Below are 12,465 nucleotides of genomic sequence, written 5' to 3'. Positions count from 1 at the left end.
TGTTGTTGGCAATCTTTGAGTATAATATCTCTGGATCTTTGGGTATAATATCTTTGACTCCAGCAAATATCAAATATATATCTACATGCTTATTAATATAGCAATGCAAATAGCTTGTTCTGTACATTTAATGGCTATCCCCAGCATCACTGCTCACTTTCATATGTTAACCCTGGTAACTTTGACAACCTTACTTGTGTGAGAATGTCTAGAAGTCGCATTCTCTCTTCTACATTTTATGTAAATTTTGACTTTATCAAATTGCTTTTTTTGTTTGCCATTTCCAATGTGCTAATAGCACATTTATTTATTTTGATTAATGTTATGTGATTTAATTTATCAAAAACTAATTCTCTCTTTAATTCCAGAATTCAGTGCATCAAATTTTCCGGCACACAAAGAGTATACCACATAGAAAAAGTATCCTTTGACAGTCATACTATACCTTGCTATTTGTTGCTGATTCCGTCTTATCTGAGCTTACAGGGTAGTAATGTATGGTCGGCAACTTCACTTCAACTTGGTCAACCTGGGGTGAAAAAAATCACAAAATTCTAAATTTTGATCTACAGGTTTCAAATTTTGTTGATCAGTTGATTTATTTAGTTGTCAAATTAGTTTAGAATAAATTAGAGAAATAGTCAATTGATAGTGTACTTACTTCTGGTACTTGCTGCAGTATTTGATGTGCCAATAGATATGCAGTACTCTGTACTGATGGTGGCAGTGTGCTTGTATCAACAGCTCCAGTGAATATATCAAAGGTTGTGTTCCTAACCAAATCCCTGTAGTCAAAGAAAAATACAGTACTCAGTGGCAGAGAGACAGATGTCCACTATCTGCTACGTAAATGGTTACATCTGGGTAGTAGGGCTTGGTACTTCAAAGACATAATGTATAGGCCACTGTGCATGTTCATATAGACACAGTGTACATGTGTGAAGCTCAGTGGCATAAAGTCTTAACCTCATTTAGTCAGAAAGTCCTAACTGCGTTTTAGTCACTTAAGTCTTTATTGCTGAGCTCAACACAAAATAAATGGCAGCTAATGGACATGCGTCTGTGCTGCCAAGCACTGTGCTATATAGATAATGATAATTATACACTTATGTATAAGGCAGGAGCTAGTAGAGATGCATCTTTCTTCTACTGAGTCATCCAATTATAACCCGCAATCCTGGAAAAAAGTCTCGGGACATTTTGCAGGTCCAAGTTAATTAATTTATGAAAGCATACCATATTCATATAACACTTAGTTGTGACTTTCCTATCTTTTGATTAGGCATTCCTTTCAAAGACCAGCATACTACCTGACCATGATAAAATGGTGCAACTTTAAGGTAATGACCAAACAACACCTACTCAGCTTCCATTAGTTTGATAGTTTAGATATTATATAACCAAAATTAACAAAAACTTGAACTATCAGAAGTGAAAATGGACATATGATGTCTTTATAAAATTGAGCATAGGGCTGAGATTGCTATATTGCTGGAAACCAGTTGGGCTCAAAATGTTTCAATTTTACCAGCCTGGTAAAACAATTACCAGTCATTATTTGCACCAGACTGGTGTTAAAGTACATGACATAATGGAGCCAAGGGAACTGAGCTATACAAATGTGTGAAAAAAGGTGTTCATCATTTTGGGTACTTAAAAAACATTGATTGTCAAGAAAAGGGTGTTTTGCAAGCTTCAGGGGGTCATATTTTGATATAAAATTGGATAGACTGAGTCTATATTTATTGGTCGTGCTATGAGTTTTAAAATCATAGCGAGGCCAATAAATATTGGGCGTAAAGCATCCAATTTTATCATTATTATGTTTTGGATCCAATATTTGTACACACTTGGACTCATCAAAACCTAATAATGGTTTAAGCTAGTCTTGTTTAGGGGTCAGATTTTGTGTGAACATCCTTGTTGGCGAAAACAGTTGGTCAAACATGAGTATACTGCTATGGTTGAGTGGCCCCAGCCAATTGAGTTAATATATACTAACCATGTCTGAGCAAAATCATTCCCTTCTGGGCTACTGTAGAGCCATTTGCAAATAATTTCTGTAGATGTTGTAAATTCCTTAGTGTCTTCTGGTAGTGAAAGAAAACCATCCCGCGCTAAATCTCCTGAATCTGACAGACTCGTCTTCAAGATCTCCATATGATTCAAACCTCCCCATACCTTGGCCGGTTCTGTAATCATGAGTATAAACAATTAGTATTAATTAATACAAAATCCAATCTTTTCATTTGGACACATACACATTGTTTGACATTACCTGTAATAGTGATTGTTAAGTGGCTGTGAATTCATTGTCTTGATTCACTCCAGAATTTTGAAACAACATAAGAATTTCCAACAAATATCGAAATTGGGATCCCAAAATAAATAAATATTTAATCTTGAGTTAAATGTCAAACTATGTTATATTCCCATGGATTAGCATGTGTCCCTCACGGACCAGCCTGGGTAAACAAACAAACAAACAAACAAACATCCTCCTGTCTGGTCAGTACCATACTTGCTTGAACATCTTAGGGGCTGTGCAATAATTATGCGCATGGTGGTAAAATTTCCAAGCGGCATGCCAAAAATTGCTTGTCCCTCTCCTTGGCCCGTCAAACAATCCTTGCCCTCCTCCTTTGCACATGCCAAATATTTTGAAACCCAATTTGAAAACCTAAAATGGTCTACTATATAATGCAATGTAGCGAGTAGGAAAGTTTGCATATTTGTATGTTGCCGTACTGTTTTCCTGAGCCCTTTTACAGCGTTTGAGTTAAAAGGTAGTCAATGAATATAATTTCAAATTGCTACATGACACCTCTCAACTTGCCAAAAATTGCTTGCACCCCAAGAAAAAAATTCTCCCCTCTCCCCAGAGTTCATGATTATTGCACTTCCCCCTACCCAGAGGTATAACCAGCTGTTGACAGACCCCCCATTCAAAATATATTTTTAGATGAAATCAGGAGGGGGGTCCCTGTTGAACCCTGATTCCATCCAACATGCAGGACAAAGACCATAGGCTCTTGCCCCCTTCATGTTAGCTATGTACTTGAACATCTTACCATCTCTTTGTTGAAAAACTTCACTGAATTTGACAGCATCATGTGCATGCAGGAAAGCATTCTGTTCTGGTCCTGATTGAGAGATGCGTCTCCATGGAGCCTCATCTACAATAACCTTGCAGTGATCTGCTTGGCTGAAGGTATCCAAGAGACTCTCACATATATCTAATCCAAATTCTTCTGAAGAGTTTATCTGTGTAGTGAAAATGAGGATGATTTATTTAATTTGAATATGAATCTTTTAGCTTTTGAACTATGATGCTACCATATCACATCTTTGAGTGTCAATTGGCAATTAAGACAAACATAATGAATTGCTCCTTGCACAGATTGATAAAAAAAGACTCCTGACAACTGTGACAAAACACACTTTGTCACATAGCAAGAGGCAAGGCAGGAAATCTTTGGAGTCAAACCATAGGACATCCATGAACATTATGGGAATCAAACCTCACAACCTGGATGGGAATGACCACATACACTGCAACCCAATCCACACAAGACCAATGCAAATGGAGACTCATCACAAGACTGGCTGCAACTCTCCCCCTGATGAAGATGATATTTGAGAGAGTGAGTAGAATTACACATTTTCTACTTTCAGTTCTTCCTTATTTCTTTCCTTCATCCGCATTTGTTACCGCATTTGTTATTTGTGTTACTATTGGAAAGGTTAAAGCCCTGCTCATGAACTCTACACATGATATTGTTTCAATAGACATTTAGCTTACTGACACATACGCTACTTTGTCTCAATTTGTCAGAATTTGAAAACAAAAATCAACTGGCAGACTTTTTTAATTTGCAAAATCTTTTGCAATGTTTACATCCAGAATCACAGAATTCACTAAATGCAAAGTCCATCCTTCTTGTTCTGTCACATGACATCCACAGCTCGTCATGTGACAACCAAGATCAATAACCAGTGTCCATCAGTTTGAAAAAGACACAGAGTCGTCGTGTCGAAAGCTCACATAAGTGAACAAATTACTGGTGTGTATCGGTATAAAATTCTACCAATATCCATCCATCTTGTTCATGACTCTGCTCTCTCCCGTTGCTCCCGACCCAGGCCTTGCCGTTTAGATTTTAAAGTAGAATGTTCTCAAATACGACGTATAATAATAAAGTAGAGCTTAATACGGTATTTACTTCGAAATGCGCACGAAGGGCGTTATAATTTGTGACTTTCTCCGCTTGGAGAGGGCACAGACTCGATTTAATACTGAATTAGCTGATTCGATGGCTGATATTGGGAGATTCACAGCAAGTGATATTAATTGTCTATGGCGAGCGGGAAATCGCTTGCTAGAAATCGAGTTTGGGTGAGCGGTGGCGAGCGAGAGCGATCGCTCGCCTCAAATGGAAAGGCCTGCAACCCATCTCTCCTACTTGACGATGATTACCTCTTCAGGATTAAAGCAGTGATCGGAGTGCTCAACACAATCCGCTGTCTAATGAAGGCTATTGGTTCCAGGTTCAACACACTGCATAGTGGCTTGTAATTAAATCATTCTAGTCAATCAGAATACTGAAGATTTTGGTTGCAATGTCAGATACCGTAAAACCTCGTCTACAAGCATATAGAGTGCTTCTGGTGAAAGCTAAATTAATCCAGGTGCCATTATGGAGTTTGAGCGAATAAATTACAGATCCAAGCATATACAAACAAGTATAATTGTAAGAGCAATCTATTGTATTGGCATATTTACGGCTGTTTCATATTAAATGAGCTTTCATCAAAAACACTATATATGCTTATAGACAAGGTTTTACGGTATTCCATCAAACAAACATGTAATTTAATCAATTTGAACACTTTACCTGATGAATGAGAGTGCAATATAGCCATGTTTTTATTGCCTTTATATAAATATCTTCACAAGAGGTTCCAGGGTGTGGGGTCTTCCTGGTTGAAAGTGTAGGATAATGTCCCACAGCTTTGGGGTGTCTTTTCAACAATTTTGATATATCGATGGGTGGGTTTTCTGTGAAGACCGATGCACCTAATTGGGCGCATTTGGTAAGTGCCCTTAAAAGCACCCAATTCAGGCAAATTTGGGTGCTTTTAGTGCAAAAATTGGTATACTGAGGGGTTACACAAACAGTAAAAAGATATAGAAGAAGTCAGCAATTGAAAGTCTGCATGGCACATCCTCCTACACAAGACCCCACCCCCATTAGAGATTCACTTACTTGGCTTCCTTTTGCCAGTTCATAGACCTTATCCTTGATACACAAGACCCCACCCCCATTAGAGATTCACTTACTTGGCTTCCTTTTGCCAGTTCATAGACCTTATCCTTGATACACAAGACCCCACCCCATTAGAGATTCACTTACTTGGCTTCCTTTTGCCAGTTCATAGACCTTATCCTTGATACAAAAGACCCCACCCCCATTAGAGATTCACTTACTTGGCTTCCTTTTGCCAGTTCATAGACCTTATCCTTGATACACAAGACCCCACCCCATTAGAGATTCACTTACTTGGCTTCCTTTTGCCAGTTCATAGACCTTATCCTTGATACACAAGACCCCACCCCATTAGAGATTCACTTACTTGGCTTCCTTTTGCCAGTTCATAGACCTTATCCTTGATACACAAGACCCCACCCCATTAGAGATTCACTTACTTGGCTTCCTTTTGCCAGTTCATAGACCTTATCCTTGATACACAAGACCCCACCCCCATTAGAGATTCACTTACTTGGCTTCCTTTTGCCAGTTCATAGACCTTATCCTTGATACACAAGACCCCACCCCCATTAGAGATTCACTTACTTGGCTTCCTTTTGCCTCACTTACTTGGCTTCCTTTTGCCAGTTCATAGACCTTATCCTTGATACACAAGACCCCACCCCATTAGAGATTCACTTACTTGGCTTCCTTTTGCCAGTTCATAGACCTTATCCTTGATACAAAAGACCCCACCCCATTAGAGATTCACTTACTTGGCTTCCTTTTGCCAGTTCATAGACCTTATCCTTGATACACAAGACCCCACCCCCATTAGAGATTCACTTACTTGGCTTCCTTTTGCCAGTTCATAGACCTTATCCTTGATACACAAGACCCCACCCCAATTAGAGATTCACTTACTTGGCTTCCTTTTGCCAGTTCATAGACCTTATCCTTGATACACAAGACCCCACCCCCATTAGAGATTCACTTACTTGGCTTCCTTTTGCCAGTTCATAGACCTTATCCTTGATACACAAGACCCCACCCCATTAGAGATTCACTTACTTGGCTTCCTTTTGCCAGTTCATAGACCTTATCCTTGATACACAAGACCCCACCCCCATTAGAGATTCACTTACTTGGCTTCCTTTTGCCAGTTCATAGACCTTATCCTTGATACACAAGACCCCACCCCCAGTAGAGATTCACTTACTTGGCTTCCTTTTGCCAGTTCATAGACCTTATCCTTGATACACAAGACCCCACCCCAATTAGAGATTCACTTACTTGGCTTCCTTTTGCCAGTTCATAGACCTTATCCTTGATACACAAGACCCCACCCCCATTAGAGATTCACTTACTTGGCTTCCTTTTGCCAGTTCATAGACCTTATCCTTGATACACAAGACCCCACCCCATTAGAGATTCACTTACTTGGCTTCCTTTTGCCAGTTCATAGACCTTATCCTTAATACACAAGACCCCACCCCATTAGAGATTCACTTACTTGGCTTCCTTTTGCCAGTTCATAGACCTTATCCTTGATACACAAGACCCCACCCCATTAGAGATTCACTTACTTGGCTTCCTTTTGCCAGTTCATAGACCTTATCCTTGATACACAAGACCCCACCCCCATTAGAGATTCACTTACTTGGCTTCCTTTTGCCAGTTCATAGACCTTATCCTTGATAGCATCTGTTGTTATCAATTCACCATTAATGCCTTCAAGTAACTTCAGGTTTACATTAACATCATACTCCTGAACTTTGCCATCAGAAGTGACCTGCATCAGACGGATTTTCTCTATGCCTACATGAGAGCCTTCATCCAATATCTCAAAATCTAGGGGAAAAGATTATGTAGAAAAGATATTGAGTGTGTTGAAGAAGTTGTTTTCCAGTCACTATAATTCCACTCATAAGGTGCAGGGTGTTCATGCAATATGGCAATATTGTAACATTTACTGATGATGAAGGTGTTGTATTTTTATCTCATAATTTTATTTACCCTAATCTCTTTTTTCAAAATGCAAAAAACAAGGCCCAAGTTGCTGTCTTTAGATCCAATGATCAGATTTGCTGTTACACCCATTTAAGATATTGGCACTACAATGAAATGGGTCGTTCCATTTAAAATTTTGGAAACATCTTCCACCTGGGGAGTATGAATTCCAAATGGAATTACCACATTAACCAACTCTTTGAAACTCACCCTCCTTCTGTGGATGATTCAGATTGAATCTTTCTCAGTGTGTGTATGAAATTTAAAGAGTTGCCTAATGTGCTAATTCCATTTGAAATTCATACTCCTGGAAGATATTTCCAAAATCTTCCACATGGGTAGTGTGGATATTAAATGGAAGAGCCCAATGGCAATTTCTTTCAAATCATTTGTTGGGTTCAAAAATAAAAGGGTACATATCTGGTTGTGGAAACTAATACTTTTTGGGGAAAATCTAACTTTTAAAGAAACCAGGTCCAATACGCGGATTTAGGGTTTCTCTACCGGAAGTCAATTTGTGCCGAAATTCCTTCCCAAATGCAATATGTGTATTGCATAACAAAGGAGACTGATTAACCTCCGAACTGTATCTATTGTTATGCAAAACTCTTATTGCATTGTGGGAAGGAATTTCGGCACAAATTAACTTCCGGTAGAGAAACCCTAAATCCGCGTATACATGATCAGTCTGAAATAACTCCCTAGTCTGCTTAAAAACAAGAACATGCAGTTATCCCCCACTGAAAGGAAAAATAGGTTCAGAGTAGTTATGTATACACATAGTTAACATCCAGGGTATAAGTACAGAGCTTGGTTTCAGTCTAAACTACACTAAAAATTTCTTTGACTTGATGACTAATTCCATACCAATCATCTGATAAATGTCAAGGTAAAACAATGATCCAATGATCCACAAGTTTGTTATTATACCCGCATGCAGCGCATGCAGGGTATCTTCCCATCCTGTGGTTTCTTCTCCTCCTCCTCCTCCTTCTTCTCCTATCAAACACATCATTCTGTCAAGGCTAGCGCTAAAACTACAAGGGCCCCAGGGCCCATATGTGGTACACTTATGGGCCCTACCCCGTAGATGTGCCTTTTGCCCATCTCGGTCCCAGAGGTCAAAGGTCATGGGCCCCAGGGACCCAAATGTAAAAACACAAGCCATGCCGATTCTCATCAGATGAAGCAGCCTCAGGGCCATAAGTTGGTACACTGATAGTCCCAAGGGTACTCTATAAATACAAGTATACATGAGCCCCATATATTATATATTATGGGCCCCAGGGCCCCAAATGTTAAAAATATGGGGCAACAGATTGACAAGCTTAGCTCTAAAGCTACAAGGGCACTAGGGCTCATATGTTGCACATGTATAAGCGCTAAATTGTAGATGTGCCTTTTGCCCATTTTGGCCCCAGATGTACAAGGCTAGAGGCCCCAGGGGCCCAAATGTTAAAACAAAGGGCCGGCCGTTTCTCAGCAAATAAAGTAGCTACAGGGCTCAGATTTGGTACACAGATAGGTTTTCAGTATTATATTGTCATATGTATATAATATTATGTACCCCATATGTCACATAATATGGGCCCCTGGGCCCCAAACGCTAAAACATAGGGCCGATCGTTACTCTGTAAATAAAGCAGCTTTAGGGCTCAGAGTTAGTACACAGATTGCACCTGAAAATCACATTGTTATATGTACATGTGAGCCCCATATATTACATTATATGGGCCCCAGGGCCCCAAACGCTAAAACATAGGGCCGGCCGTTACTCTGTAAATAAAGCAGCTTTAGGGCTCAGAGTTAGTACACATATTGCACCTGAAAATCACATTGTTATATGTACATGTGAGCCCCATATATTACATTATATGGGCCCCAGGGCCCCAAACGCTAAAACATAGGGCCGGCCGTTACTCAGTAAATAAAGCAGCTACAGTGCCCAGCTTGAGTCTACTGATAGCACTAGAGAATTATACTTCAACATATGTTCATGAGCCTCATAAGTCAAATATTATGGGCCCCAGGGCCCCAAATGTTAAAACAAAGGGCCTGCTGTTTCTCATCATATAAAGCAGCTTTAGGGCTTACAGTTTGTACATAGATTGCACCTGAGAATTACATTGTTATATGTACATATGAGCCTCATATATCACATAGTATGGGCCCCAAACACTAAAACATAGGGCCGGCCGTTACTCAGTAAATAAAGCAGCTACATTGCCCAGCTTGACTCTATTGAAAGCACTTGAGAATTATACTTCTACATATGTAAATAGGCATCATAAATCAAATGTTATGGGTCCCAGGGCCCATAATGTTAAAACAAAAGGCCGGCCGCTTCTCATCAAATAAAGCAGCTTCGGGGTCAGAATTGGTACACAGATAGCACCTGAGAATTATATTGTTACTAACAATATACAACCACATACCCCCCACACACACACACAGGACTAAACAGACAGATCCGTATTATAATATAATAATTGAAAATACCAGCGTGAAGCGTTAAGGCTGTTCCAGTTAAATTACATAACCATTGGCTGTTCCATTTAATTTACATACTCCCTCTGAAATGGGCCCAAAATAGGCTGTTCCGTTTAATTTACATACTCCCTCTGAAATGGCTGTTCCATTTAATTTACATACTCCCACTGGAATAGTTTTCCCCTAATCATATTGCATAACCTCACTGTGAATAAGAGAGACTGACAACAGCAACCTATGGAGAGTAAGAGAGACCACTCCCCTGGGAGGGGACTTTTTACAATTTCTTTATTTTAAGTGCTACGAGAGTGCAACCTACGTTCAATTAAAGCTTGTGACTGGAACTTTCACTTTTACACATTTTTTCGGCCAATTGGGCGATTTTTTTATAATTTCTTTATTTTAAGTCCACAGCACATAAGGACTCTAAGATTGGGTACACCGACAACATGCGGTATAGCCGTATTTGTGTACAAATATATAGCCTTCTAGTTTTAACTTCTCATTCAATATTTATAGGAAAATTTGGTTGTTTTAAATGTCAAAGTGAAAGGAAATGTGGCTTAGATGGTTTAAAAATATTGGATTTGGTTAATTAAAAATGTTTGTCAAAAATTCCACAAACATTAATTGTATATGGCATTTACATAACAGACAATTTATAAGTAGCTCAATTGTGTTTGAAAATTTTGTTTTTTTATGCAATTCCAAAAACTCACGGTTTTTACAAACATTCCTGACGAACTTATTCAAAGATAAAAACTTTTTGATCATACCAGGTAAAGATTTGCCTTGTCCATCTTCTCCACCAGTATCTGTCACATTCATTGATAATGGTTTCCCTGTTACTGTAGAATAAAGCACAGAAACAAGATAATCACATGTATAGATTTGGATATTAAACTAACAACATATTTCAGGCAGATTTTAAAAGTAAACACAAAATTATGTTTTCATCTTCTTCTCTGCAGAGACAAAAATCAAATTAAAATATTAATGTCTTCCATACTTACAGAGATCTGTTTGTACAACCTTTCAAACCAAAAATCAAGTTTTGGTAAATATTTTATACATATCCACGATATCCAGATTTCCCCAGGGTGTGCTTACATTATGGTGAACTACCAAACGTCTGAATGTTGGTACTTAATTTGGTATCACTAGGTAGGTACCACAATCGCAAACCATGTTATCTACAGAACTCAAACAGGGGAAGTTTGTATACCCACCCTCCATCCTTTCTAGAAAAAAAGTTACAATGCCTTAGCAGGAATCACACCACTAAATCAAGTTCCTATTCTTTTATGTGTTAAAAGGTACCCAAGAAATCGCTCATTTTCTCATGATTATAACGTCATCGCTCATTCAAAACACCATTTTTCCAAAAGTTTATGATATATTCCACCCTAGAACCAGCATTTTTTGGTAGTTGAGCTGCTCGATTTTTCAGCAGTGGTGCCTTGAACATGATGTAAACCATACCAAAGCCTACATCTCAGGCCCTCTATGCTGTGACGTCATTTGGTGCATGGAACTAAAAACCTTCCTAAAATGTCAGAAGTGTAATATTTTTATTATTTTATGCTTGGATGATAAGAAAAACATCCACAGAGCACAACTATCACCAAAAATGGGCACATCAGCCTTCATTTCAAACTTTTTTCCATTAAAATGCACCTGGTATGGTCAGCGAATAAAAACACTGGTTGTTATTTCTTCAGTCAGATAGGGTTGGACCTGATTTAGTGGTGTGATCTCTTAAGGAAGCAAAATTTTTTTAAAAAGATCAGTTTACATGATCTTCAACCTTTCTCAACATATCTTGACCATTGAAAGTGAAATAATTCCAGTTTAAGTATGATGCTGACTCAAATTAATGCATCATGTGCATGGCTATCTATGTGCTATCTACTGAAGATAGCAGCATTAAGATATAATAATCAGGCAAGGCCTAATTTTTTGCTTCCTAACATTTCAGATGTTTTTGATTGAGTCACATGACACATAAAGTTGAAACAAAATCATGTTAATATATCCAGATCTATTGTCTAGTAGGCAATGCCATGTACAAGTGCAGCCTGAACCCCAACATCCCTTTTTAAAAGCTCTTCTTGTTTGAGTTTTTCTTGATTAATCTTACTATACTTGTAAATAGTCAAAAATGTTAAAATGCTTGATGGGTCCATGATGCCATAGTGATCACACACCTGAACAAAAACAAAATTGAAATGAGGCAGATTACTGCATGCATCCTAGTAGGCCTAGCAAAACTTAGCCATGTCTCAGAGTCGGTTATACGGCCTCGACAAAACCCAAATTTGTCAGTTTATAGGCCTTTCTTGTGCAAGAAGAATGTTCTTGACTAGCTGATTAATATTAATTGCAAGTACTTTAGCATGATCAAGTTCCAGTATATGAATTTTTCAAGTAAGCTTAAATTTTCAACAATTCAGTCTACAAGCCATTTTGGACCACACTTTCCAAATCCCACAGCCAGCCACAACCCCCCCCCCCTGTAATGTCAATTTAGCAGAAAACTCACCCACAAACAGAAAAAATCACTAAAACCATGTGCAATCTGATTAAATATTGTTACACAGTGTAAACTCTCTGTCACGGAGAGTCCATAGCCACAAAAGTGTTTCTATACCATGGTATACACATGAAATTAAGGAATCACACCACTAAATCAAGTTCCTATTCTTTTATGTGTTAA

At 38.6% G+C, this 12,465-nt stretch overlaps 1 protein-coding gene across 1 annotated transcript in view; it reads right to left on the bottom strand.

Annotated features, from left to right (window-relative positions):
- LOC140167015 (uncharacterized) overlaps positions 1 to 12,465 on the bottom strand; it is a 99,227-nt gene that overhangs the window by 1,041 nt on the left and 85,721 nt on the right. Inside the window, exons 42-47 of the mRNA XM_072190493.1 lie at positions 10,526 to 10,597; positions 6,910 to 7,100; positions 3,072 to 3,264; positions 2,003 to 2,192; positions 662 to 785; positions 446 to 529 (exon numbers count right to left, since the gene is read on the bottom strand). Of these exons, the coding sequence (XP_072046594.1) occupies positions 446 to 529; positions 662 to 785; positions 2,003 to 2,192; positions 3,072 to 3,264; positions 6,910 to 7,100; positions 10,526 to 10,597 (854 nt within the window). The remainder of the gene's footprint in view (positions 1 to 445; positions 530 to 661; positions 786 to 2,002; positions 2,193 to 3,071; positions 3,265 to 6,909; positions 7,101 to 10,525; positions 10,598 to 12,465) is intronic.

The sequence above is a fragment of the Amphiura filiformis genome, chromosome 12 (genome assembly GCF_039555335.1).
Source record: "Amphiura filiformis chromosome 12, Afil_fr2py, whole genome shotgun sequence".
In the NCBI taxonomy this organism is placed as follows: Eukaryota; Metazoa; Echinodermata; class Ophiuroidea; order Amphilepidida; family Amphiuridae; genus Amphiura; species Amphiura filiformis.
The sequence above is the reverse complement of the archived record's forward strand: the minus strand, read 5'-3'. Positions and strand labels throughout refer to the sequence as shown.